The 27,380-nt window shown below is 54.5% G+C and overlaps 10 protein-coding genes across 10 annotated transcripts; 7 read left to right on the top strand and 3 right to left on the bottom strand.

Annotated features, from left to right (window-relative positions):
- Positions 1-629: 629 nt before the first annotated feature.
- PG986_001196 (uncharacterized protein) lies at positions 630-2,108 on the top strand (the record flags this gene model as incomplete). The annotated part of the gene is made up of 2 exons (XM_066837418.1): positions 630-1,162; positions 1,232-2,108. The coding sequence occupies 2 exons, from the start codon at positions 630-632 to the stop codon at positions 2,106-2,108; spliced, it is 1,410 nt and encodes a 469-aa protein (XP_066706311.1).
- A 390-nt stretch (positions 2,109-2,498) lies between these two features.
- PG986_001195 (pre-mRNA splicing factor ini1) lies at positions 2,499-2,996 on the bottom strand (the record flags this gene model as incomplete). Its single annotated transcript, XM_066837417.1, has 3 exons — positions 2,499-2,537; positions 2,638-2,911; positions 2,980-2,996. The coding sequence occupies 3 exons, from the start codon at positions 2,994-2,996 to the stop codon at positions 2,499-2,501; spliced, it is 330 nt and encodes a 109-aa protein (XP_066706310.1).
- Positions 2,997-3,559: 563 nt separating this feature from the next.
- Positions 3,560-4,781, top strand: PG986_001194 (uncharacterized protein; the record flags this gene model as incomplete). The annotated part of the gene is made up of 4 exons (XM_066837416.1): positions 3,560-3,579; positions 3,718-4,117; positions 4,226-4,294; positions 4,356-4,781. 4 exons carry the CDS (start codon positions 3,560-3,562, stop codon positions 4,779-4,781), a joined length of 915 nt encoding a protein of 304 aa, XP_066706309.1.
- Positions 4,782-5,776: 995 nt separating this feature from the next.
- On the top strand, positions 5,777-6,523 carry PG986_001193 (uncharacterized protein; the record flags this gene model as incomplete). Its single annotated transcript, XM_066837415.1, has 1 exon — positions 5,777-6,523. The coding sequence occupies one exon, from the start codon at positions 5,777-5,779 to the stop codon at positions 6,521-6,523; it is 747 nt and encodes a 248-aa protein (XP_066706308.1).
- A 1,000-nt stretch (positions 6,524-7,523) lies between these two features.
- PG986_001192 (uncharacterized protein) lies at positions 7,524-8,204 on the bottom strand (the record flags this gene model as incomplete). The annotated part of the gene is made up of 1 exon (XM_066837414.1): positions 7,524-8,204. The coding sequence occupies one exon, from the start codon at positions 8,202-8,204 to the stop codon at positions 7,524-7,526; it is 681 nt and encodes a 226-aa protein (XP_066706307.1).
- Positions 8,205-10,671: 2,467 nt separating this feature from the next.
- PG986_001191 (uncharacterized protein) lies at positions 10,672-12,960 on the bottom strand (the record flags this gene model as incomplete). Its single annotated transcript, XM_066837413.1, has 1 exon — positions 10,672-12,960. The coding sequence occupies one exon, from the start codon at positions 12,958-12,960 to the stop codon at positions 10,672-10,674; it is 2,289 nt and encodes a 762-aa protein (XP_066706306.1).
- A 3,589-nt stretch (positions 12,961-16,549) lies between these two features.
- Positions 16,550-17,109, top strand: PG986_001190 (uncharacterized protein; the record flags this gene model as incomplete). The annotated part of the gene is made up of 2 exons (XM_066837412.1): positions 16,550-16,973; positions 17,021-17,109. The coding sequence occupies 2 exons, from the start codon at positions 16,550-16,552 to the stop codon at positions 17,107-17,109; spliced, it is 513 nt and encodes a 170-aa protein (XP_066706305.1).
- Positions 17,110-17,757: 648 nt separating this feature from the next.
- PG986_001189 (uncharacterized protein) lies at positions 17,758-18,849 on the top strand (the record flags this gene model as incomplete). The annotated part of the gene is made up of 2 exons (XM_066837411.1): positions 17,758-17,763; positions 17,833-18,849. The coding sequence occupies 2 exons, from the start codon at positions 17,758-17,760 to the stop codon at positions 18,847-18,849; spliced, it is 1,023 nt and encodes a 340-aa protein (XP_066706304.1).
- Positions 18,850-20,393: 1,544 nt separating this feature from the next.
- On the top strand, positions 20,394-22,530 carry PG986_001188 (polyphenol oxidase- variant; the record flags this gene model as incomplete). Its single annotated transcript, XM_066837410.1, is given in 4 exon segments — positions 20,394-20,631; positions 20,683-20,813; positions 20,870-21,778; positions 21,796-22,530. The coding sequence occupies 4 exon segments, from the start codon at positions 20,394-20,396 to the stop codon at positions 22,528-22,530; spliced, it is 2,013 nt and encodes a 670-aa protein (XP_066706303.1).
- A 325-nt stretch (positions 22,531-22,855) lies between these two features.
- PG986_001187 (uncharacterized protein) lies at positions 22,856-23,875 on the top strand (the record flags this gene model as incomplete). Its single annotated transcript, XM_066837409.1, has 4 exons — positions 22,856-23,087; positions 23,144-23,320; positions 23,496-23,605; positions 23,678-23,875. The coding sequence occupies 4 exons, from the start codon at positions 22,856-22,858 to the stop codon at positions 23,873-23,875; spliced, it is 717 nt and encodes a 238-aa protein (XP_066706302.1).
- Between the last annotated feature and the right edge of the window lie 3,505 nt (positions 23,876-27,380).

Raw genomic sequence — 27,380 nt, 5'->3', positions numbered from 1 at the left:
AAGCATTTCCGGGGCATCGGTCCAAGCACCTAAACTGGGAGTTAGTGGCCCGGAGTCCCTGACAGCCTGAGCACTGGCCAGCCAGTGCCAGCCTGCCAGTGGCCTTCTGGTGGCCCACCCAGGCAAGGCCCGACAAGCCGAGGCAAAAAAAAAGACTGTCAGTCTTCTTCCCACTAGAATCGGCCCTGGGGAGTCCGACTCGCGTCGACAAATCAGCCGGCCAACTGCCCAGACCGCAGTTTAAACATTCCATCCACATGACAGCCCGCCATGTGGTCTCGGACACCCTCAACCTCCAGCTGCCCTTGGTAACCGAACCCAAACCTAACTCAACCATAAACAACCGTCAATATCGTCAATGATCATCAACACCCGCTGCCACCACATGGAATAACTACTGACCTGGAGGATAATAACGGGAGCGTCGTCTGTCCCTAGCACTGCCGCCTTCCTTTCTAACTAATACTTTCGCTTGATCGCCTCCATTGAGCTTCTTTTCAACCTCGCTTCCAAATTGACATGTACAATCCACGCCTCCTCCAATGACGGGAATTTGATGAAGCACGCCAGCCGCACCAATAAGGGAAAAAAATAAACAATCCAATTCGGGGCTTTGTTGACAAGACGTCATGGCCTTCAACGACCAAAACAACGACGCCTCTACGAGTCCTACGGGCTCCATGTCCATGTCCGGCAACATGTACAACTCGCACCATTCACAGCTCCTGTCCTCGTCCATCTCGTCCCTCTCCTCGCCGACGACTGCCGCGCGCCAATCCTCCTCGCACATCTCCAAGACGTACCGCCAGTCCTCCCAGCTCTTCCTCACGCGTCGCATGCCCGAGGCCCTGTCCACCATACTCCCGCTCGTCACGCCACCAACACCTGGTCTAGGAGAGAGCACTGACACCGTCGCCGAGAACGAGCCGGCCCCCGTTGCCCAGGCCAGCCGGTCCACCCGCATTAAGGTGTGGAGCCTGTATCTGACCATTCTCAACGGCATCCTCGAGCTCGAGCCTGATGAGGGTAAGGACTCCTTCGGCACGCAGGAGTACCGCGCCCTGTGCCACAAGGTGCGCGAAGGTGACATCTGGGAGGAGGTCGTTCGGAACGGCTACCATGGCATCGAAGGCAACGTGGACGCAGACGTTGTCATCAACCTGTAAGTTACTACTGCAATCAACTTCGACTCTTACCTCGGTAAATTCGGCCAAACTAACATGCGCGACAGAGCCACTTTGCTCCTGGCGCACGCCCGCACTCAAACCCTCAATCAGAAACGATTGGAGGCCTACCTGGCAGCATCCCAAGAGCCGAACCTGGACATAGCACAACGGCTAGAAGAGACGCAATCTTCAAATCACTCGACTAAGCATCGGAGGTCCAAGTCTAAGTCCAAGGCCACGAGCGGCGCCGACACGCCACGGGATCTCAACGCGAGAGTTAAGATCCTCGAGCTATATACACTACACGTGTTGTTGAGGAACGACGAGTGGGATTATGCCCGGGAGTTCATCAGTGTGTCGTCAGTGTTGGACGAAGAGCGTCGCGACGCGTTTCTACTGGCTCTGCATAGTCTGCAGGAAGACCAGCAGGAGCAGCAGCGGAACGAGAGAGAGGAGCAGGAGCGACAGGACGAGCAGCTCCGCAGGGATCTAGAGGAGGCTAAAAGACTCCGGTCCGAGAACGAGACGCGGGAGCAAAAACGGCTGGAAGAGGAGAGGGCCCGGCGGGAGGGCAGCGAGGTGGATTACGGGGTCGAGAAGACGGCCGGCGCCGCGAACGGAGCGAGCAAGAGTCGCCGCACAAAAGAGGGCCCTTCGGCCTTGTCGAAACCCAAGGCTGCCAAGGGCAAGGCTGTAGGTCCCCCGAGTCTCAGCGCGCGCGCAACGATGATCCTCTCGAACTTGCGAGTCGTCCTCGAGCGGCTGGGATCGCAGTTCAAGACTAATCCGATGTTGCTTATGCGGTTCATGGCCTTTATTATCGGCATGCTCGTCATGTTTGGCAACCAGCGTATACGGGAGCGCATCAGTCGCATACTGGGTTCCGGTTGGAGCAAGCTCAAGGCCACTGCGGGCATGGGCGTCAAGGTCAGCTATATCTAACCTTGCTGACCCCTCGCTGGGTTTGATGGGTTTATGATTTTGCATAACAGTTCTACACCTTGTACATTATAATGGGTACGGGAGCGTTGGGGGGTCACGCAAGGCGCACGGCGTCACGAGTTCATGTATCTGCTTCAGCAGTCTATAGCGAGACCAAAAACAAGTTTGATTTTGCCAACTTTGTATGTATATGCTGTACTGCACTACTTCTTCCAATCACTGGGGTATCAACCCTTCGAAAGCCAAAACCTCTGTAACGCCTTGTAAATGCAATATCCCAAATTCTTCTGCTCATTTTGTGATAATCTGCTGATGCTTCGCCCCTATCCATGTACAACAATGTCCACCTCGTACTCGAGCAATCGCGCCCAGACCCGGGCCACACGGGAACTAGTACCCCGTCCGATTCGTTTTCTTTTGGTAGAACAACTGCGCGAAGAATGATGGTTAGCTTCCGGCCAATACACGCCCCCGTCCATGTTGACGAGGGAAGAGAAGAGGAGAGAAGAGAAGGAGAAGGAGAACCCACGTCAGTCCTCGAACTACCGAGGTTGATGATCTTGGGGCAGCCGTCGCGGTCCTTCTCGAGGCGGGTGCACTCGAAGCAGTAGAAGGCGTCCGAGATGCCCTCGCCGCCGCAGACGACGCACTTGTTCTGGTAGTTGCCGAAGGAGCACTCGTCGCAGATGCGGACGAGCGTCGTGGGGCGCACGTACGAGTCGCAGACGGGGCACTTGCCGTCGCACTTGTCGCAGAGGCGGCCGATGGCGACGCCGGACTGCTTGCGGCACATGACCAAGTCGCTGGAGGAGAAGTAAGTCAGTATGGGGTAGTTCTTGCTTCCGAGGGGGGAGGACGGGGCGAGGCTTACGGATGATGGCGCGACATCTTGGATTATATCTGGAGGCTTTTCGACAGCGTGTGGTTTTGGTCTTCTGTCGTGTATGTGGGAGGGTAAATGCGCAAGTCGGTTCGTTTGTCGGGCGTTCGGTGCGTGGATATGATATAGAGAAGGCGCGTCGAGGTTTGGGTGGTGATGATGGATTCCTCAGCCTTGCCACCAAATTCTGGAGTTTTCTTAAAACTGACGTTGGGAGCTCGGAGCTGCATTGAGCAAGGCCAGCATAAGGCCAGGCCAGGCCAAAGTGGGGGGTGGTTGGCGGTACCTTGCACAAGTGCCCTTTCATAAAGTGGAGATGCAGGCGAGCGAGCATGAACTCAATCGCCTGCTGGGATTACTAATCATTAATTCAATGCTCATTCCCCAGCCTTGCGACGACGTCCCGCCATCTCCCACCAATGGGAGCGTCAGACCAGTCGAAATAAAGTAGCATGAGCTGACAGCAGTCAATTCGCATTTCTGAATTCCTTGGACGTATTTACCTGTTTGCAGCCAGCTTTAGCAGTCATTGCTCAGTAGCGCTCGGTTGCGCTCGTTGGGAAGGGCCAAGATGTCGACAGATGATGATGGGTAAGCTATACGCTTCCAATCCCCGTTTCCGACCACGCCCCAATCCGATTGCTGACAGATCACCATAGCTTGCGCAGAGCCGACGACGGTGCTACTACAATTACCGATGCGAAAATGGAAGATTCCTCGAACGCACAGAAACGCAAGGCGCGATCGCCTTCGCCTTCGGAGGCGACCACCTACCAGTCCCCCAAGCGCACGAGACGCGAAGACCCCCCAAGCCGCCGATAGAGGCAGTCGCCGCGGCTCTACTGCCACGCGGTCGCCCACGGTCCCCCGGCAGATCTCGCCCGCTGACCGACGGTTAAGCACTTCGATGGAGGAGAAGAAGCGCGGCAAGCGATTATTCGGTGGTTTGCTGAACACCCTAAGTCAAACCACTACCAACTCGCAGCAGAAGAGACGGCAGGAGATTGAGCGACGACAGCAGGAAAAAGCCACCCAGCAGAGAGCCGAGGATAGCAAGCACCGAGAGGCGAAGCTGGCCAAAGTCAGAGAAGTGCGTCAGCGAGAGCAAATCAACTTCGAGGAACAGGTGGTAAGTTGCGCTTTCCCCTGCCTCCATTTCAAGCCCATAGTCGCTGCTGGTTGACCCTACGGCGCTGGCTATAGCTGAGAGAGACAATTGGCTGACTCTGTACGATAGATGAAAACCCGGCATTCCCATTTGGTCTCCATGGCCCGTTATCTCCGAACGAAAACCGAACCCCATATCGTAAGTCACACGTCCCTATCGATCTTCCCTTCGTCGCTGCGATTACTAACCCCCATCGCAGTATTATCTTCCCTGGGACCTCACCCAACGCCAGGAAGAACTCATCAAGGACCAGGTCCAAGATGCGCAAGACTTGGTCAATCAGGAAACCCGTGAGTTCAAGCAAAGACAAGAGAAACGACATGGCGATTCCGGCATAGCCGAGCAGAAACTTCCTACTCCTCCCGGTGATGAGATGGTAACAGAGGAGACCTCACAACCCCCACCGTCGTCAGACCAGCCCCAAGAAGATCAGCAGCATCAGCAGCAGCAGTCCACTGTGGGTAGTAAGAGTGATGACAGCGACCCTAACCCCCCAGCACAGCCTGATTCTACTAATGATCGTGCGTCCGCACAAGCCAGCAAAGCCGGTGGTGCCCACGTTAAGGAGGCAGACGAGGCCGGGGATGTCATGGTGGTCGAAGGCGAAGACACGGTGATTTACTAACAATTAACTGTAATGATATAAGGCTCACTACCCAGCATTGATAGTTCAGCAAAATATACCCTACCTCGCATCTTATCTGTCTTACAGCATGAGCGTGTCGAAATGTGCTGGAGTGATTGGCAGTAGTGATACGTGTAATGGCTGTTTTCAGGGGCTGCCGTGTTATTCCTCTGGGCCAGCCCATGCTACTGACCATGCTTATCTCCTTCTCCCTCAGTTTCGGTCATTCAACCGTACGGGCGGAGGTATTTGCGCTGCTATGTTTATTAACTGAAGCCAGAAAATGGTACCAATTTCACTCGCCACGGCTGGCCGTCGTTGGGTCCTTGCAGCCTGAGAAAGAAAGACCCATATGTTCTACTTGCTGCCTGGGATGTGAGCTTTGCTGGAATGGGACAATGCGAAGGGCGCACAAGGCGGCATTGGTCGTGCCCAAAGGTTCTGAGGCAGGTTGAAAGGGCGACCTTACAGGCCGACACTTCACATCACTTCTTCTTGCCAAATGGTGTACATCGCCAAAGACCCCCTCCACAGTCCCCAAGCTGGAGCCTTGGTGGCTTCTCTTGGATTTGATATCCTTCATCACATTTGAACTGGGTAACTTTTGAGAATTAGATCCGTTCTCTCGATTTACTGTTATTGTTTCTCAGCACCTTACTTCCAGAACCACCACTCACGAGAACCTCACTCCCACTACACGCATGACACTTGAAAACAACAGCGGGATACACACAGTTTCTACTTCCACTCCGAGTTCATTCAATCCCACCATGCACATGACGTTTCTACGCACAAGTCTCATTAAAAACAACAAACCCCTTTCGGGACGGCGTGAGCGAATCTACAACTAGCACCCCCGAGACGGATTCGGACCTTCTACCACAGTATTCTCAATCAGCAAAATCAACAACTCGCCTCTTCTTCCACACTTCACCGTCTCCTCACCACTCATCAACCACTTCCTCTGCTCTGAAGCGTCGGCACGTCAAGATAACATGGCCGTCCCCACGAGCGACGACGAGCCCGACAACGGCACCGCTCCCGCACAAGTTGACGACCCCGACCACATCATCTTCGGCGCCCTCTCAGGCCCGTGCCTCCTCTGCGGCCGCCCCTCCACCTACACCTGCCCCTTCAAGGCCGACACCTTCCAGTGCGAGTTCCTCTGCGGCTGGCCGGTACCCCGCGACATCCGGGCCCGCCTGCGCCGGATCAAGGAGGAGGAAGAGCGACAAGAGGCGGAATTCTGGGGTTACGAAGCGGACGACGAGAAGGAAGCCGGAAAACACAACGCCCATGCTCGGGATAGCAACGACGCTGCCGCTGCCGAGACGGAGGCGGTCAGTGGTGTCGTTCCTGTCGGTGGACACACGACGAATGACGCGAAGGGCGGTTGTATATCTTCCGATGCGGATGATGTCGATGTCTACGGGGAAATGCACAAGACCCTTTTCCCCAAGGGGGTTCCCCGCCCGCCGGGCCAGTCGAAGAAGCCACGAGGCACCGCAACGGAGGATATCGGAGATGGTGAAGTGAAGATCGCCACGTCGGGCAAGCGGAAGTCCAAGGGCCACAACGAAGAAAACAGCAAGGATAGGCCGGCAAAGAAGCAGAAGACGGCGGGCGAAACGAGCACGACGGCACCGAAGGAGCCTGCGAACTGTACCAGGCTCAAGGACCGCCACGCTGTGCCGGAACGGAAGTCGAGGCTCGGCTTTCCTGATTGGATGTCGTGGAAATGAGCATGAGATCAAGCACAGGCTGTGTCAGCGCATACTTGGTATCGAGTGTTTATGAGCCGCAAAGGTCTGGAGCATGCGAGGAGTGAGAAGACTGGAGGTTGGATGCTATCGGGGGTGGTTATTGGGACTGACGGGGACCATAAGGAGGTTTCTCTGGGAGTTTCACTAGTTGTTGGACTGGAGGAATACTGCCGGTGACAAGTACCAGCCTAACCCGACTTTTTGGGGAAGTACATACAGGCAAGACTGGTTCTGAATGCGAGATGGTATTGGAATGAGAATGGTGGGAGACTAGCAGCTGGTTTGGTGACCCCAAGCTACGCAAGTTACAGGAAATACCCAAACAGCTACGCGTAATCATTATGTGATCGGCTAAAGGCGCTTGTTGTGACAGTGATACCCTGCATCTCTGCTGGACGAGAACACAAAGACCACAAACGGTTGGTCCACTTCGACGTCATCCAGCTCACCCCCTTTCACTGGAGGACCCTTATGCAGCTTGCTCCCCCTCCCTCTCTCCTCCTTCCTGCTCCTCTTCCTCCTCATCGGTAAATGTTTCTTCTTCGAAACGTACCCCTCATGGAATGTTACATGTACTTCCGCTCGCTCCTTTAAAATTTTCAGTTGCTCTCTCAGCGGACAAGATTCATCTGCCGCGCCTCTGTGTTTACATCCCTTATGGGCACGATCAAACCTGACCGAGAGCTCCTGCAGTGTACATTCCGAGAACTGCTGGTTGGAGGGCCATAGCGCGCAGTCTTCCAATATTCCGAAGTACGCCGTAACCCTGGACTCATGAGTACAAACTCTTTCAAGGCACATTCTTTCAACATGACAAGACTGGCAATGACTACATAAGTTGGCCCCGTCGCCACATGACGGGCACGTCCACTTGGGCCCCTCCATCGCGTGGTATCCCTTCGACTTCCGGAGCTCGACTTCAACCCATTGAAGATTGTCAAGAAACTCTTGGAATGTCTCAGATACAATTTCCGATACCTCATCTGTCGCTTGTCAGTAAAGGGGAGCCATAAGGGAAAGGGTTGCTACCTATGAGTTTTTGTGGCAGAGGGGACATTTTTTCTAGCCTCTTCCATAAGGCTGCAAAGGTAGGAGGGAGGTGCCCGGCAATTTTGCTAGATATGTCGTAGAAGTTGGAAGCTCGGAATAGATACGCCGCCAGCAACATATATCCTGCTTCAGCCACGCTTATTTCTGTAAACACTTTGCACCAGTGGAGGACCCAAGGCGCCAGCGCCCGGCAGCAATCATATTTGTCGCAGAACAGCGCCATAGGCACGAGCCGCTCCACATCGACGGCCGCTGTCGTCGCATTGGGGTGGTAGTGAAGAGCACAAAGGACCCTCTCCGTCGCGTCTGGGTCGTCGTCGTGAAGGGTGACAGTGACCCGACCGTCCTTTCGAAGCTGATGCCCTTCCTTGAAGTCGGGGCCCAACATCTTGGCGAAGACAGTCGATGCCAGACTCAACATATGAGACGATGCCTGGAAGCACCGGACCTCGGCACACCTAGGGCAGTTGATCTTGATCGTGACATCCCCGTCAGGGTCCAGTACCATCGTTTCTGGCGCTTCGCAACACTTTACTTCGACGCCACCGTTGGTACCATGGTCATGGTTGCCCTCACCGCTGATCTCCGTGGCCAGTCTCTTTTTCCCCATGTTAATGTGGTCACAAGATGGCTGAAACTGGAAAATATCACGGAAGGAATCCGGAAGAAGGGGAATATTGCAGAATTGCACGATGAAACTGGGGCAATGAGGGGAAGGCGTCGGTTGTTTTGTCGCTAGTCCTCTCCACATAATGATGTACTTGAGAGTTGTTGGAGATGCTATCAAAGTGTAGACCGACGAGCACGGAAGCACTGTTGCGAAACCAAAACTCAAAATCATCTGGTATTTCTTATCATCAAGTTCATGGCCCAATTCCCCTCAGACCGAAGCGTCCAAAAGTAGGGATGACGAGAAACTACACCCATCTGCTCACAGCTGGCCAGCCATCACCCACCAGCGTGGCTCAATGTCGGACAGAATTCCATTCATTGCCTGTCTATCGACTCGAGAATTGCAAAGCCCGCTGGCTCGGATGGCGAGTCTCTCCCAATCTTTCCATCCAGAGTAATGCCTCTGATGTCCCCCACCACCGAGTGAACTCGTTCGCACAAGTATTCCAGCTGCAGGCTGAGCGGACAGTCTGCGCCCGACTTGCATCGATGACTGTTGCCCTCTCGTGCGCAGTCGAACCGCCGGGCAATGTCTGACAGGGTGTGAGTTGAGAAAGAGTCGGTCGAAGGCCATAGTTGGTTGCGTTCCAACAGGCTAAAGTACTCCGTTGTGCACCTCTACCATCCTGCCGTTACAACCACGGCAGGGACAGGCGTGACCATAGAAAGCGCCCTCCCAGTTTTCCCAACATTTAGCACAAAGATGCCACGGGCCGCCTTTCACCTGGCATAATTTGGGCTCAACAGACTGCAATGCCTCATGAAGTTTCGAAAAGGCCTGCATCAGGACTCTGGCAAAGGCAGCTACAATGGGTCAGCGAAAAAAAAAAAAATTATTGCGAGGGTAGATGCAAGGCGTTACATGTGATTCGGTCTGATAACTGAAGCATTGAACCATGGTCGGACCACGATGATACGGACTTCAGGGATACATGTCTGACGGCCTGGGATGTTATGGCCTCAAAGGTCGACGTGCGAAATAAATAGATAAGCCGACAATACTTTGATTGCCACATCATAGTCCATGGTGTCTTCATCTATAACACACCAATGTAAACTCCAGGGCATCAAGGCCTCACAGCAGTCGTATTTGTCGCAGAGTCGTGCTAGCGGCAGCAGCTTAATCATGTCGAGGCGCTGCGGAATTGCAGACGAGTGAAAATGCAGCACGCAAAGCAAGAGTGCCACCGCCTCGGGGTCGTCATCATCCAATCCGAGACGCAGCTGGCCTCGGCTTCGAAGTTCTTCTCCTTCTTTGGACACCGGGGCAAACATCTTGGCAAAACACCGGAGGCGCCAGGCTGAGCACACGAGACGAGACCAAGAAGGGCGGCTTGTAGCACTCCACTGTTTCTTTCGGCGTGATAATGACATCTCCTTCAGGATCCAGCGTCACCAACTCCGGCGTCCCGGAGCCCTCCCTGCTCACGGCATTGATCGGAAATGCGTATTCGTCGATATGGAGTGTCCAAGACATATACTTGGGTCCTTAAAAGATGATCTGTGACGAGCTTCCGGTAGGAATGGCAAGTGTCGCATCAGCAGCGGATGAGAGGGGCCTGGCAAGGTCAAATATTTGGACATGTTGGCATGCTTCGGCGGTGCGTTGCCAAAACATAGCTACGAAACCATGATCCATTAATCGTCCCATGTTTGCCTTCTGACCCAATTGGCTGGATGTTACACTCCAATGCCCTGTATGAGTTAGTTTAACTTTAGTTCCTCTAGAAAAATGGTCTTGGTCAGGGGAGGTAAACATTACCGGGGACGTCATACCTCCATCATTCCATGAGCCCGTGCACACCCCCCTTCTCCGAGGCTAGCGTTAAGATAGACGTGGAAGTTTATACTGCTTGTAATCGGGCTCTCGAGCTTCCATGGGCACATTGACACGAATGATTGCAGTCTCAGGATGTGTTATGGTAGGCGAATCGGTGAGAATGGCAGCCTGTAAAGTCTTAAGCCTAGTATCCAGCAGCTAGCCAAGGTATTGGGTGCTGATATTCAGGACGTTGATGATATTCCGAAGCTTCTTGGAGTAGCTCTGTACGTGCTATTCCCGTTAAGCTTGGTTGTCACTGAGCTGTATTAGCTTAATGGTGTCGTATATACAACCAAGTGTCAACCATATTCGATATAAAAAGGGTAACCTTAGCCACTATGATCAAACCAGATAATTCACGTCAATGATATAGATGAAGCACCGACAAGTACGGATAGCCAATATTTTAAGGGCGAAGAAAGACTCAGGGGTATCATTAGAGAATCATGAGACTCTGATGGTATATACAAAACGCCAGGCCATGTTTGGGGGCCATTCTCTATTTAAAGGTATTGCTCTACATTACATTAGGAAAAAGGGGGTTGTTGTGCCGTGGAGGCGGGGGGAGCTTGCCCCCTATCGATTAGATGAGGAGCAAGGCGGCCACCATAACAACACCAGCGCCGAGCGCGGACGATCCCACAGCCGGCTTCGCCGCGCCAGCCGTGACGATGGGTTGGCCAGTGGGGAAGATGCCGCCCGTGCCCGCTGTGGAGGTCGAGTTGACACCCCCGGTCACGGCGAACGGCGGCGGCATGGTCACGACCGGGGCCAAGCTGGCAGCGCTGCTAGGCGTCGTGACGGCAGGTGGTGCTGGTGGCGCGACGACCGTGCTGGGCGCAGCAGGTGGTGCCCGGATGGCGGTGTCTGATGGCGGAGCCGTGCTGCAGGGAGCAGTCACCGTCATGGTCTGAGGCGGTGCGGCCATAGGCTCCTTAACCGTGACAGTGTGCGCCGGTGGCGGTGCTGCAGCCGGGGCTGAGTGATGGACGGTGACAGTCTCAGGCGGAGGTGCGACGCCAGCATGAGATTGAACAACAGTGTGGGTGACGGTGACTGGAGGAGGTGCGACACCGGCTTGAGACTGGATGACAGTATGGGTAAGGGTAACTGCCGGGGCAGCAGCGCAGCTACCGACGACGGTATGGACCAGCGTTTTGGTCTCAACAAGCGTATGGGTCATGGGCTTCTCCATTACGACATGCGACGTGACCGTTACGTGCTCAACCACGGTCTTGGTATCGTGCACCACCATGCCCCCATTGTTTTCGGTGACTGTGACCTTTGCCGTCTCTGTGACCTTGACGGGTACGGTATGGACGACCGTGTGAAGCACCTTCTTGGTTTCGGTAACATGGACAATCTGGGTGTTGTTGGAACCAACCGTCTCGTGGATCTTCTCGGTAACCTTGACGGGAACGGTTTGCTTGACCGTTTCCGTGACCTTTTCGGCGATTGTGTGCGTGACCACCATCTGGGTGGTGTTCCAACCAATCGTTTGGGTGATCTTCTCGGTGACCTTGATCGGGATTGTCTGTTTGACTTTCTTCGTGACCTTCTCGGTAATTTTGGCAGTCATGGTCTCCTCCACCTTCTTCGTGACCGTGATGGGCAAGGTGGCGTTGATAGCATTGGTCTGCTTGACCGTCTCTGTTACCTTGACGGGGATTGTCTCCTTGACTTTCTCGGTGATCTTTTGAGTGACCTTGATGGGGATGGTAGCATTCACCGCGACAGTCTGCTTGACCTTCTCGGTAACCTTAACCGGGATAGTCTCCTTGACCTTTTCGGTGATCTTCTGGGTGACCTTCACGGGAATGGTGGCATTGATGGCAATGGTCTGCTTGATGTGATCCGTCACCTTCATAGTCTCCTTCACTTTCTCGGTGACCTTCTCGGTGACCTTGACAGGTATAGTTGCGTTGACTCGGATGGTCTCCTTGATGTGTTCTGTAACCTTGACAGGGACTGTCTCCTTGACCTTCTCTGTAACCTTGATAGGAACAGTGGCGTTGACGGCGACGGTTTCCTTGATGTGGTCCGTCACCTTGACAGGAATGGTCTCCTTGGCTTTCTCGGTGATCTTTTCAGTAACCTTGACAGTTTCGGTATGGATTATAGTCTTGACAATGTCACCTTCCTTGGAGCCAGCTTTGGTGGTAGTGTGTTCAGCCTTGGACGCGGACGTGGTGGTTGTATGCACTGCCTTCGATTCTGATGCAGTAGCTGTGGTCTTCGTTTCCTTGGCTTTGGATTCGGTGGCGACGGAGGATACCACCTTGGATTCGGTAGCAGCAATTGAGGTGGATGCTGCCGGGGTACAGTGAAATGTGTTGACCAGATCCAGACCCTTCTTCAAGATCGAGTTGAGAACGTTGCCAACGGTCTGGGTGGTCGACTTCGATTCGTTGGGACACTTGCCAACGAGGCCATCGACCAGCTTCTGGGCTTCCTTGCCGATACTGTCCACGCCGGTCTGGAGGACAGTACAGAGTTTCGACTGCTCGAACTCGAGCTTTTTCTTCTGGAAGTTGTCCACCAGTGACTGGCATCCAGTTCCGAGGTTCCCAATGAGCGGACTGAGGTTCAAAGCATCTTGAGCTGACATCTGGGCCTTGTCCATCGAAGCAGTACACGATTGTATGGTTTGGACGAGGTGCTGGGTATCTGACTGAATAGCTGCGGCGTCCCCCGCGAAGGCGCCGGTCGAGTCGGCCAGCTGGGACACAGCAGCGGAGATTTTGTCCATGCAAGAATTGACGTTAGTGAAGGTGCGGGCCTGGAGGATGGTTCGGTGAGGATGCATCTCCACGGAATGGGTGTTGCCGGCAGCCGCCAGGGCAAGAAAAGAAAAGAATGTAGAAGGCCTCATGGTGATCAACAGCGAGGCAATGAATGAATGGAAAAAGTTGGACTAGCCAAAAAAGAACGAAGTACGAAACAAATACAAGCCGGCGCAACCAACGACAGCAAGATGCGAAAGAAGCGTGAGAAGAAGAAAAGGCAGGCCCATGGGCGAAGCGCACGGGGCTGCCATCCTTATGAGAGCTGGCAGATGCAGAGTTGCAGCACGGCTTCCTGGGTGATGCTCTCTCTGCTCTCTGCTCTCTCGTATCGACAGGGACCCTGTACATACGGCACGGATGGCCGGCAGTGGGATCTGGATGGAGCGTGCCAGGCAAGATTCGGACTTAAAGTCCGTCAGGCTGCCCCTGTCACATCGGCTGGAGCATCATGGCCGTTTGTGTGGCAGTGCACCTGACATGGACGTTGGCAGCGCCTTGGTGTGGATATGTCTCTCTGAAGTCGGACTTTCAAACTCGCAATCTCTCGGCGGGGGTGTTTTCAGGGACACGGAAGCGCACGGCAAGACCACCTCAATACAACCTCGCAGGCTTGACCCGGCAACCTAAGGCTGTCTTTGGCACCAAGCATAGATGCAAATGGGTACCAGGTATCCATGATGACTCCATGGTAAGGACCAGGGGGCAGCTCGAAGCGACCGGGGGCCAAATGGGTTCCTGTCAATGTCCATGTCGCTGCGAACAATTGACGACTGGGAAGTTGGCACGAACATGGGATGACAACGGTGCGCTAAGGAAGCGGCACCGGCAGCTGGCAGAGACACAGACACAGAGATCAGCCGTCAACTGTCAACTGAAGTCAGCTAAAACAGGAACTCGTTGCGAATGACAGCTTGACCTCTCCCTTAGTTCTCATATCAGTAGACGTGATGCTGAGAAATATCGGTTCCTCTGGAGCCCTGCTTCTACCGATGGTTCAATTGGGATGCACGATGATTGCCGACGATGGTGAAGCAGCACAATGCTGGCAGATCGAGACAGTGCTGTAAAAGGTCTGGTCCGGGCGGTGGTTAGTGAGCTAAAAACTGTTGAAGGCCCCGGTTTTTTAAAGCTGCAGGGGGTCGACAAGCGCAGGGATGAAACGGTAACCTGGAGGACGATCAAATCGAAGAAAAACTCCCACTGAGTAGATGACCAGGCATTGTGACCAGGCATTGGAAGGCACGAGTATTCTCGAATCAGCCTTGACTCGGGTAGCAAGATCGCAGTTAGGAGCGAAACTTTGCGGCCTGTTCACTGTTGACCGGGTCCTGCTCGCCAGGCGGCGGCTGTCCTGAAAGCTTGGCCTAGACTGCAGTTCGACGCATACTTGCTTACTTACACCATTGTAGGTGCGTTCTTTCGGCCTCTTAATTAGGTAAATATGTATGCATGATAGACGCAGACCACCCGAAGATCTTAACCTCAAAATTTCGCTTGATGCGTCTTGAGATAAGTCATGGACGGGTTTTGCTGGGCTGGAGGGTCTGGGGATGATTGATGTCCAAATTCCGAGCCGCCTAGCCAGGCGGACCACGTTTCCCGTATGATGACTGCTTCAGCACAACCTTGGCGGCGTTGATTACTTCTTCGCTGCAGTATGATAGGTATATTTAGTCTACACTAACCTCCGTGACGATGTAAGACTGCTGTTTCTTCTGATTCAACTATCTCGGCCAGTCTTTCCTTTAACTTCGGCTCAGACGGTTTTAGTCTGAGCTGCTCGTGTATGATTGCTTTAATGAGAGCGCAAATCAATTGTTCTCCAACTCTGTCATGGGCATTTACCTATTCGAAAGAAACGAAACCGGCACGACAAGAACTTGTTTAATGATGAAATGCTTGGAGATAGCCAGCTGGTCATTTGTGGGATCTGTACCTGCTCCTCTCGGCAAGTCATACCGTCCCTGATAGCATCACCTATTTCGGTCACGTCGAAACGTGACATCGTAACCAACGCAGGCCCGAACCGCCAAAAAAGAATAAAGGATTCCTCCTCCGGCCTCTAGTTTGTTATTGCCTCGTTCCCACCCTCGGCGGACATGACGATATCAGCTAGGATAGTAAGCCAATCCTCCGCCACCGTGCACGTATTTCAAGCGGCATTGTTAACAAACTCGACTCCAGATCCTGAATATGACCCATCAAATTGTTGTTGGCCACCCGCATATCGTCAAGCTCCCGAAATATCTTGTCGCGCTCTAAATGCAGCTGTTGTAAATGGCCCGGAGTGGAGGCGGTGTTGGGTTCCTCTGCCGCGTGTTCGTCCGCTTGACTTCCTGCTTAACAGTCTCTGGAGTTAGCCCGAATAACGTCCTCCGGTAATCGAGTGTTACGGTCATGAGACTTCTGTTCAGCGTCTGATCTCGTCCTTAATGGAACTGAACCCGTTCGAAAAGGTGGTCTTGTTTGGCTATTTGGAGTCTTACCTGTCATCATGATTCAAGAGGTGGACGCGAATCAATCACAATGAAGGACGCCATGAGGTGCCCTCTGGATCAATCGCCTTTCGCATAATCGGCTGTCCCCTCAGCCGATATGCAATCGTGGTCATATAGGTGCCGACAAGCGTCAGAACTATCGAAGGGCTCGGATCAATCAGACATGGAATACTCAATATACACACGTCGAAAAGGGGCAGGCAATCTCTCCCATGCAATAGTATGTAGCTCTCATCAATATAACCACTCCATCTTGGGTCAGTTGTTCTACTGGTAGCAGTTGGAAAAGGCACAGGTTTGAAACTTTGCCTTTGAATAGTCTCACCACGAGCTTCGGCATGCCAAATAATGCTAACGACAGTGTTATACTTGGTGTATATTAGACATTGTGGGCCACCATGCTTGCCCTTTTCCTAGACCAGACTTTCCATCTTCTCCAAGCACTTGGTGGCGGATAGGCAATGATCGCAAGCATTGATGTAGCTGGGAAACGCTGGGCAACGGCAAAGCCCCAGACCCCGACTCTCGGTACCAGTGGTGCATCACAGCCATCCTGGCACACTGCGCGTGGCTGCCCCTACCGGCCTCAAACAAGGCACTTGTCCTCATTGCGAGTATTTCCAATAGTGAGTCTGGTAATGAATAAAAAGCCTTGGAATCTACCTAAGATACGAATCAATGTCTAGTAGTCGCTATAATCGGCATGAATGCCCTGCGTCACTGCACGTGTATGCCTCATTGAACTGGATGCCGGGTTGGTAAAAGAGCAGTTCCAGTGACGGCATGGCGCTCAGGAATCTTACGATAACGAAGAGATGAATTACCAGTCAAAACTGTTGAAAATACGATCCTGGTCATTGCCTAATCCGATCGAGGGGGTCCAAGGGGGCGCGCACGTGCACAAGGCAGCGACAGGCACTTCAGGCAACCGAATACCCTCGAATGTGTCTGCTGGATCAACCAATAAAACCGAGTCACTCACTCGTAGCTGGTGCTGGGCATCCTTTCACCTCGCCCATTGTTTCGAGCACATGTGGTTCCATTGATACAACTGGCTCCTATACACCCAGAAGAACATCCAGTCATCATGCTTCGTGTCGCAATCAACCCGGCGGCCGTAAGGGGGTTATTCTCCAGGCCCGTCGCACATAAACCGTCATCGCCGCCGGGGTCACACATGCGACTGAACCGGAGTCCACCCCCGACGCGTCGCAATTTCTACACGCGACTTGCCTCCGACAGCAACGCCAAGAAACGCCCTGGTACTCTCATGGCGGCCACTGGAATCACAGTCATCGTAGCCCTAGCTGCCTCACAGGTGGACGGAAATATACCCAGAGGACATGTCGACGAGATCGACCGAGCCTGGGATTCTGCCTACGCAACCAACTCAATCATCGCCGCTAGAGCTGCCACACTACTCGAGACACGCCTTTGGCTCAGTCACTATTTCCGAGGCGACTTTGTCGACGAGGGCCCGTTTGACCGGCCTGTGTTGATATCCAGGGGCGTGCACATCCTGCCCGATGACACGCGCGTCCTCTACCTCCCGGCGGAGAACACGGCTACCATCCCCGTGGTGTGCGTCAATCTCAACCACGGTATGGAGCACGACCCGAAAGCCAATATACGCCCGGCGGAATTCAAGGCCTTGCTGGATGGAAGGCTGCATCTGGGCGAGGCCGTCAAATTCTACTCTGTACTGAGGTACGCCGCCGTGGTGGCGTATATGGATAGGTGCGTCTTGTCAAAGTGGGTGCAGGAAGGTCGCTTTGAGCGATGCTGTGTTGTATTTCGGTGGGCGGATGTGACAGTACCGATGGTCTATGAGAATGGAAGTCTCTCGGGAATTCAGTGGGATGATTTTCTGAGCAACAATGGCATTGCCATGGCATAGTGATTGTGTTAGATGAGTCGCTGCGGATCCTAGGATGTAGTCAGGCTCTGTGGGAGACAGGAGAGGGGAGGCGGGCGGGACTTTTACAGGATCGCATCCTCGATGCAAATACTCAGCATTGATATGTGATTTCTTCTGTGGGGATTGGTGATTCATAGACGCTGTATTATAGGAATCTTCCCTCAAACGCGCATAAGTACTGGTTATAAAACCGTGAGGGAGTTGGTCAACTTGGGCGTTCAGTGTTCAATGCTGCCACGCTCTTGACCCGGGAAACAGGTTGTACGGTGTGTCTCAAAGCTCAGTGTGGATGGAAGGATTAAGGTTGTTAGTGCTCCAGCTGGGCCTGACGTTAGTGGGGTTTAGGCGGGGTAGTGACTTGACGTCGCCAAAGAGAAAAAAAATATCGCTGTCTGGGCTTCACCGAGTAGAAAGGCTCATCAGCTCGCTTCTTCAACCCAGCGTATTCGTTGCGCCATACCCTCAAGATGCCGGTAAGTGCTAAAACACAACCATTGAGCATGGGCACAGGAGATAACAAGTCGCGACTGACATGCGCCTAGCTGATCATGGTCACAGGCTTCCCGACATCGGGCAAGTCTACTCGAGCTAAGCAACTATATTCCTACCTCGACGATCGGATAAAAGACACGCCCAACGGGGCCGCTCCCAAGTACCGCTTACACCTCATTTCCGACCAGACTCTCTCGATACCGCGCTCAGTCTACGACCTCTCGGCCTTGCCAGCGCATACTCGCTCGGCCAACGCTTCCGAAAAGGATGCAAGAGCAGCCATCTACGGCGCCGTCAAACGCGTGCTGTCGGATAAAGACATTGTCATCCTGGATGGCCTAAACTACATCAAAGGCTGGCGGTACCAGCTGCATTGCGAATCGAAAGCGGTGCGGACACCGAGCTGTCTTCTCCAGATCGGATGCCCCACAGACAAGGCGAAAGAGGTCAACCAAGAACGACTACGAAAACAGCAAGAGGCAGAACCCGCCAGCCAGCACCCCGCTCAGTCCTCCCCAGGAGACGAAAACGAAGCGCCGTATGCCCCAGAGAACTGGGAAAATTTGGTGTTCCGGTACGAGGAGCCGAATGCCATGACTAGATGGGACAGTCCGTTGTTTACTTTGCTTTGGGACGATGATGAGGAGCAAACAAAGCAGACGTTCAATAGTCTGTGGGATGCGGTAGCCGGTGAGGGGCGCAAGATCGTCAAACCCAATCAGGCAACCATCCAGCGTGGCCGCGACGCCGGCGGCGACTATCTCTACATCCTCGACCGGGAAACCCAAGACGTCGTGAAGCGCATCTTGGATCAGCAGTCGGAAGAGGGAGGCGACGAGATCAGGCTACCCAAGGATCCCAGCCAGGCTAGCGGCGACGAGTTGGTCGTCGAACTGCCAACGGGCAAGAAAACAGGCCTGCCGCAGCTTCAGAGGATGCGCCGTGCCTACATGAACCTGAACAGAGGCGGTATCGGCCTCGAATTGGTCGGCAACCTGTCCGGATCAGCCAGGATCCGGGATAGCTTCGTCAGATATCTTAACGATGCCTTCGAGCGGGAGGGGTGAACACAGCAAGCTTGACAAAGCCCCTTTTACGAGCTACGAGCCCTAGAATATCCCGACAGCAATGATACCCAGCGGAACACTTGATTCGCTTCCCTTGAATCCTCATCATGTCCACATGGCAAGGTATGGCAATAACGAAACAATCCCATTGTCATGACGAGCGGTCCTTGCAGAATGACTGTCGCAATTGGCAACAAATAATCCTGCATATGCATGCATGGTGATCTTCGTCGGAAAGCTGAGCTGAGCTGAGCTGAGCTGACGCCGAGTATTCCTTATTTCAAGGCTCCATAGCCACTGGCGTTGCGTCAAAGCCCTTGGGCACGTAATGCCAATTTCCACAAATGTCGCCAACGTCTAAATACGGCACAAGTAAGAAACCGCGCTGCCGCCACCCGGAAGCATGACGAGTCCCTAGGGCGGCCGGGTTGGACAAACCCCGTATCGTATGCAAAGATTCGCCAATAGCAACCTGAGACTACTAGCGAGCTTTTGACGAGAATCCTGGTAGCGGATTCCAAGAATTCTTTTTCAGGCCGATCACCCGTCGAACGGCTAGGGTGCCGCAGCGGCGGGTCTTGACATCACGAGAATTGCCAAATCAACAGTGAATGTTGCGAGGACTAGCAGGCTTATATTAATCGCCAAGACACCGGTGCACTGGTCTAATGCTGCCTCACCGGACGTCGTCTTCGCTAACGAAAAAAACCAGTCACGACCAGATCTCACAGCGCCATAGTGGAGCTCGAGCTAACACAACCGCCATTCTAAATTCTAAATTAAGGAGATTGCTACATCTTGGGGAGCCTTCAGCCCCGGGCCCCTGATCGCCCCGATCCGACTACTGCACTCAGTGTGTTTTCGGGACGAGATCGACAGTCCCAGAAGCATCTGTGGTTGTCGATCACGCAGGCATAGACGAGTCTCGACCGACCGTTTGCTGAAATACCAGCGCGTACGTGGAGAACACGGGATCTCGACATTGGCGAAAAGTAGACAGCATCCTGAAGCGCCCTCCATGTCCGCGTGCGAAGAAAAGTCAAATACCAGACGAGTGACGGACTACTTCAAGCAGACTATACGTCTTTGGGCCCCTTGGAGCGAAGCTAGTAACATGAGAAATCATACTAGACCATGTTCGGTCAGGACTTGATAACCCTCGGCCTCTCGTGCCCAGGGGGTCACGCCGAGTCGGGTGCAACAATGGTGGTGGCTCACTTTCGCGCGGCAGCCTCTACTCCCTAGCATCTGCTTGGCCTTCTGGTGTCGGCGTGGGGCTGGACCTTGCTATGGGCCGTCAGTCAGTCAACAATCGAATCGCCGACTGAGGACTCTCAAAACCGAGCAAACCCAACACATATCAACTCAAAAAGGAGGTATTATACCCCAATACCCCCCAGACTCTAAAGACTGAGGACTGTATAAGTCCAGCTCCTCCCCGTGAGTTGGCCAAGATCAGAGGAGGTCTGTTTCCTACTCCCCTCCCATGCGTCATCTTTCTTAGTCAAACTCATTCTTTTTCTTGTCACTCTTTTCTTTTTACAATGCATCTTTCCCATGCTGCCGCTCTTTTCGGCCTTTTGGCCACACACGTAGACGCCGCTTACCCGATCACTCCCAACACAGGCGGCGTGAATGAGTTTACGGGCGAACGGCCGGATCGGTTGGAGATCAATGGCTTCGCCAGCTCGGGCGGACCTGCTTGGGATCTTTTCGTTCAATGTCTAAGTGACCTTCAGAACAGGCCCCAAACCACTATCGACTCATGGTACCAGATCGCAGGTATGTAGTACACCCTGCTGGCACTGCTGCAATGTGGTTAACATGATGAAGGCATTCACGGCAGACCGTATTCTGCGTGGGACAATGTGAAGAAGGCCGCTGGGGCTCAGGCTGGGGGCTACTGCCCTCACTCCAGTGTTCTCTTCCCGACATGGCACCGACCGTATCTCCAGCTTCTCGAAGTAAGTGTCTCGCTGCTGTCCTATTACTAGTGAAGCTTCGACTTACATTATGACAGCAAAACATCTGGCAGTGTGCTCAGACCAAGGCGAAGTCCTACCCAGCCGAGACGCGCAACCAGTACATCGCGGCCGCTGTGACGCTTCGATTCCCTTATTGGGATTGGGTGGCTAAAGCAGCACTCCCGCCAATCGTGACTCAAACCACGGTGACCATCAACAGCCCGACTGGCAGGACCACCGTGAACAACCCTCTCTTCCAGTACTCATTCCAAAGTAGCTCGACGACCGGGCCCAAAACTAGCGATTTCCCTGGCAACAGCGCTCCTCAGGCGTACAAGAAAACCCTCCGATCGCCCAAGAACGGTGCGTCGAACCACCAGGCTGTCAACGCTGCGTTGAAGCGCAATGCTGCTTACCTGCACGACACCACCTATCTCATCCTCACCCAGACCGACAACTATGCTGAGTTCTCCAACAACGGTTTCCCGGGCACCATTCAGGGATACGGCTCAATCGAGAACCCTCATGGTACGATCCACAACGCTGTCGGTGGCAGTGGTGGCCACATGAGCTACCTTGATTACGCCGGATTCGACCCCATTTTCTTCCTGCATCATACCAATGTCGACAGGCTCGTCGCCATCTGGCAAGCGATCCACCCCGACTCTTGGGTGATCAACCAGCGCGATACCTTCGGAACATTCTCCATCCCCGCAGGCCTCCAGACGGACAAGACCAAGCTCTACCCTTTCGCCAAGGACGCGGCGGGCACCTTCTACACTAGCGACGACGTCCGCGACACGCGGAGCCTTGGCTACACGTACCCCGAGATTCGACCCTGGGGTAAGACGGCGCAGCAGAACTCCAACGACGTCCGCGCCGCCATCCAGAAGCTGTACGACCCCAGCAACAACCTGGCCCGCCGCCACAACCAGAAGTGCTCGAAGCGCGGCGGCGCCGGCAGCGTCAACCCCCGGACCAGGTCGGCTCGCTCAACCCGCCGCCGGCCGCCATCGTCGACGGCAAGTACAAGCAGTGGTCGATCAACCTCGAGGTGAACAAGTTTGCGCTCAACAGCTCCTTCGTGCTCTGCTTCTTCATGGGCGCTCCCGCGAGCGGGCCCGAGGAGTGGCTCTCGGACGTCAACCTGATCGGCTCGTACCCGTGCATGCGGCCCATGGGCGACGACCTGCCCAGCGACCTCAAGATCTACGGCACCGTGCCCCTGACGCGCGCCATGCTCAACGGCATGGACAACGGCGCGCTCAAGAACCTCGAGGTCGACGAGGCCACCCCCTACCTGCGCGAACACCTGCAGTGGCGCATCATGGACGTCTCGGGCGCCGAAATCCCCGTCGCGTCCGTCGAGAGCCTCAAGGTCTTCGTCGCCGAGCAGGAGGTCACGCCGCCGAGCCGCAAGGCCAACGGCGCCTTCCCCATCTTCGGCAAGGCCACGGCTCACCTCAACGTCACCATGGGCAAGGTCGGCAGCGCGAGCTCGGGCGATGACTTCCTGCACAAGGTCGGCGCCTCCCAGGCGGCGTCCGGCTCAGCTGACCAGCACAAGAGCCACAAGGGCCAGAAGGACCATGAGGACCACCAGAACCACGTCAGCCAAGGCAACGACCACCAGAACCACGTTAGCCAAAGCAATGACAACCAGAACCATGTCAGCCAGGGGAGCGGAACTTACCGTCGGGCGGTGATGTCGCAATAAGTGGGCGATGGTGTCTCGCGAACACATGTTTTAACGTCATTATTTGAATTTCCCCCACATGATTGAGCGATCACAACAAACTAAATTCCCTTACCATCCATATATATGTACATTAGTCATAATCTTTAATATGTTATTCAATTACAGTTGAATCTTCAATTTCTACGTGTACAAGTATTTGGTTGAGTCGCCGCTTCAGGGCTTGACATGGATAACATGGGCGGACATGCAAGATGACTGAAGTGATTCATTGACATTTCTAACCGCATCCTGACATGTCATCCCGTCTCAACTACGTGTGCTACGGGTCCGGCTCAAAGATGGTATGCGTGAAGAGCTCAACGCGGTCCTGTTCCCTCTTATCCAACTCCCGAAGTCGTATGCAGTCCACGCCGCCGTTGCTCCCGCTGCTGCCGACGCGGCTCACCTGCCAGAACATGTCGTCCATCCCAATGTACCGGAGGCGAGGCGCCGACGCAGCCAGCTCCTCGGCTATGACTATCGCGAAGCCGGGCGGCGACGCGGAGTACCGGCGCTCGGTCTTGACGACGAGCTGCGTGAGTCCCGAAAGATGGGCCAATGCCTCCATCAGCGGGACCATTAACCCAGCCAGCTTCGCGGTCTCCGGGTAGCCCGGCAGGCGCACGGTCAGGCCCTCGAGGCTCTCCGCGCATGAGTCGACGAGGCCTCCCAGCACCTTCTCCACTGAAAGGTCGCCGTCGCCACTATCCGCCGCGCCACCGCGGCAGAGATCGAGATCGGCCATCCTCAGAGGCAGGGGAAGGCGCGGGTACGTACCGACCTTGTCGCCGTCGGCGCCGGCTTTCCGTCGGTGGGGAATGAGGAGCCGGGCCAGCTCGAGGCCGCCGACCTCCTGGTGCCGGAACGAGACGGCGAGCTGCCGCGCGAAGGCTCGGTCGTCGATGGCGCATAGGGCCTCCCATACGTCGGGCATGAGGGCACAGGCCGTGAAGCGGCGCAGGCGGGGGCACGCGACGGGGTCGAGGAAGGTCCCGAAGACGATGCCGCTTTTGCCGTTGTCGTCTCCAGGTGCCCCATCGTGGCTATTGCCAGGGTACAGCTCCATGTACACCGCATTCCGAGCTACGTCCACGTTCTGGACATGCACCTGCTCGAGGCCGGATAGGTCGACCAGCTGTCGGAGGCGCCGCGCTTCCGTCGGGAACACGCCCGTGCCGCAGTCCAGTATACGCAGCGGAAGCGGCGCCCCGCCCTCTTCCTCGGCGTACTCGCGCGCAAGCTCCTCAAAGAAGCCCGCATAGTCGTCGTGGCGCTCGCGATTTGCCGCGCGGGCGACGGCGTCAACGGCGAGGGACAGGCTTAACGCGCGGAGGCCGGGCGACTGGGCCAGCGTCGCCGCGAGCCGACGACGCCAGCGCGGGAGATCGTCGTGGATGCTGTGGACGGTTAGCTCCGCGAGGTTCGCGAATCCGACCGAAAGGTCCTGGACGCGGTACAGCTTGCGGTTCTCCACGGATTCCGCTTTCGTGTTCCCGCCCTCGTCTTCCTCGGGTCCGACAGCTAGGCCCAGCAAGTTCCATGTCGTGTCCTCTGGGTACTCGATGTGGAGCTTGCGGACGTGGCTGGGCGCCGCCTGTAGCGCGCTGATCGTCTGGGTAGCCAGTGGTATGTTGATCCAGCTTGCGAACGATGCCGTCAGACCCGAATCTAAGAGTGCGGGAGGAGCAAAACTCACTTGAACGCCTCCAGGCGTGCAATGATACATGGGAGGATTCTCCTGAAAACCTTGTTGGCTTTGCTGCCCGTGAGTGGACCAATAAAGGAGATCTCTTTGGTGTATCGAAGACAGCCCGTAGCCTCGGCAAGGCTGTTTAACCCCCGGTCGTCGTTGATTTCGACGTGGCGGTAGAGAAACGGCGAGAGCTCGACGTTGAACTGCCTGTTAACGAGGCACAGGCTGTAAAGCAATGGTAGGCTCCGGATCTGTGAAGGCTATGCGTTGAGTCTCCCGGTCGAAAGAAGGTAGAATAGTAGGAAAGCCTAAAGCTGATATTTGCAAAATTACATACCTGATTGCCCATGCAGCTCAGTACGACAGAGTTGCCCGCCAGGGCAACAGAGGCTTCCACCATGGCGAAAAGTGTATTAGAGAGCTCCGAGACTGTAGGGTGGATACACGCCCACGTGCAAGTCAGACTGACTGGTCTACGAAGCGAAGGAGGGTAAGAAAGCCAGGCACACACCCATCCAGGGCTCAGCGTAAAGGAGCTGTGATACGAATTGGCCCGTCCATGTCACAGAAAAAAATATGTGCCGAAGTCAAGCTCATGTAGGAGGGAGGGTGCCACCCACATGATGGCTGCCCCGGATGCTTCCGCCCGTTCTTGGAAAAGGGAGGTCTCCGGAACTGCCGATATCGTCATCGAGGCACAGGAGAAGGGGAGGGTGGGGTGATATACTCACAGCACAGGAGAATCTGGGCACATGCGAGGAACTGGAGAAGAGTATTGCACTGGAACCGCTACGAACGAGATCAGCACTCCAATGAGAGAAAAATCTGGTCACACCTCTTGCGCAATAGTCGCCCACCGCTCATAATCATGAAACACTCAGACACACGTGCTAGCCAAAACACCATATTATTATATGTAAAGAACTTTGAAGGCAACTTAAAAAGTACAGTGGAGATGATCGAATCGAACGATGACATGGTCGCTTACGATGATCCCTATATTCACCAACAATCTTCTGGGTAGCGCGGTAAGAGGGTTAGATATTAGGTCTTCCGGGGGCTCCGGCTGTCCGACAGCAACTGAAATGGTGAACTCGAACTTCTAGGCTACAATATTGAAACTACTGTGTAGACTCATGGGACTTCTACTCCTTTCTTTCGACGACATCTAGGTCCTGCATCCAGGTTGAAAGGGAGGGAAGGAGGGAGAGAGTGCCGTGCCATCAGCCCTCTTTTGGCAATTTCGAGTGGGTTTGTTCAGCCTAGGATACCAAAACCCGGCTTCGGAGCAGAGGTATACATGGTGACCCGTCTCCTGTCAGCTCATGGCTCATTATCCACCGGAGCTTTTGTCCGCTTCCGGAACATACCACGCAACCGATGACCGCCGGCGCCTAGAACCGATACCGGGAACAAGTGAGTCCTCCTTGTAGACATACGCGCGGCCTCCGGGAACCTGCGGACTGTTCGTGAGTTTCTGCTGATCGAAGAAAAGACCTCCCCGCGGTGCAACCGTGCGGCCATGTGAGTAATATGGTATGAGGTCATACTGTTGCCCTTGTTACCTTCTTTGGGAGTTGTTGATCCGGGCCCCGGCCAAGGACCACGATACCCCCTCCTCCTTTTTTCATTACACCACCGGTCGAAGGGTGATGTGAGACATGCTTGCTGGCTCAAGAAAAGCATAGGGAGTATCAATAGGGCGCTAGACTGGTAAGGATCGTGCATCTTCGCGTAGACGTTGTGGAGAAGGGTCTCGGTCCAGGGCGGCCTTTTCCTTGCATCGAAGCGAGCTGCATGGAGAAGCGAGGGCGTAAAGTGGCTGCAACCGTTATATCAATCATCGCTTGAAGTTTGCTGTTGGGCTGACTAACAAGGCAGAGACTGGCTTGGCTGCGATGCTTGACGTCCAGAAGATGGTGTGTTGTGGTCTAGGCGCGAAGTGACCGGATCGATAGGCGGGGGTGTGATCCGGGTAAACGAAGACAGAGATGAAACGGGCGAGATGGATGCGACGACGCAATGAACGAAAGGGACCAATTGGGCTATATAACGTCTACTATTACATCTCGATAGATATTGAGAACCCACGATGTGCTTGCCATAAGAGTCGATGTCGGCCGTGGGTTTGCTTTTTGCTGCAATCATAATTCTGTGAGCCTAAAGCAATTTTCAGTGTGCTCCCACGCGGCTTTTTGGCTTTGTCGCCGATAGAGCCCCTGGATCCCGGGACACCCATACAAAAAAGCAAAGCCATCTATTAACCAATTCGACTGTTTCCTATTCCCGGCGAATCAGGCTTCGGCGATGTTGGCCAGTTCTCTGTCCCCACGCTACCAAACGCTCCTCATGGACATTCGGCTCTGGAGTAATGTCCGTTTGGGGTTGTATAACACGTTGTATGAAGATCACGGCTGGTTCCTTCCAGCTCGTACGATTCTGAGAATCCAATATCTCGCATTCGAGTTTGCATGCACGTCATGACAGGCCGCACAGCATCCAGGGCGGAGAGTGGGACTTGGAGAGGCGCCAAGCCACGATCGGGGGTCAAAGGGTGCAAAGGGGATGCACAGGTTCGCAGCCACGCGAGGTGCCAAAAGGCGAAGGGAGTGGCACAAGCTCTGTCGAGCCATGATTTATCAGCCAAGGCAGAGGAATGTCTTGTGAAGACAGGTCGTCTCGGTTAGCTTAATCTGTCTTGCGTGTGCTCGGCATGATCAACGCGGCAAAAAAGCTCGCTTCGAGGTTGAAGTCTGCAGAAGCGTACATTGACAGGGGGCAGGGGTAGATGCAACCCCCACTTGACCACAGCCGGCTCAAGCTGCAGAATAAAGTGGTCTTGCTCCGTTTCATCCCATGTCCTCCTCTTGGTCCTTTGACCCCATGAAGATGTTTCCACACACCATCTGCGAGCCTCATTAGTCCTGCAAATCCTTCGGCGGAGTCCTGCAGCGTCTTGAGCATGCCAGCCGATACGCACGACGCCCGCATACGTGATCTCCGTCCGATCGGTTATTGAACCGCCGGCAGGACGTGGGGATGCCTTTGCCTGCATATGCTGCCTTGTCCAAGTAATGTCCGTGGATTCGGCTCCGACTGACCTCTACCGTTCCGTTCACGCAGAGTTAGCATTCGT

Source organism: Apiospora aurea, assembly GCF_038362705.1.
Source record: "Apiospora aurea strain CBS 24483 chromosome Unknown utg000001l_segment0_segment0, whole genome shotgun sequence".
Classification (NCBI taxonomy): domain Eukaryota; kingdom Fungi; phylum Ascomycota; class Sordariomycetes; order Amphisphaeriales; family Apiosporaceae; genus Apiospora; species Apiospora aurea.
This window is presented reverse-complemented; position numbering and strand designations above follow the sequence as displayed.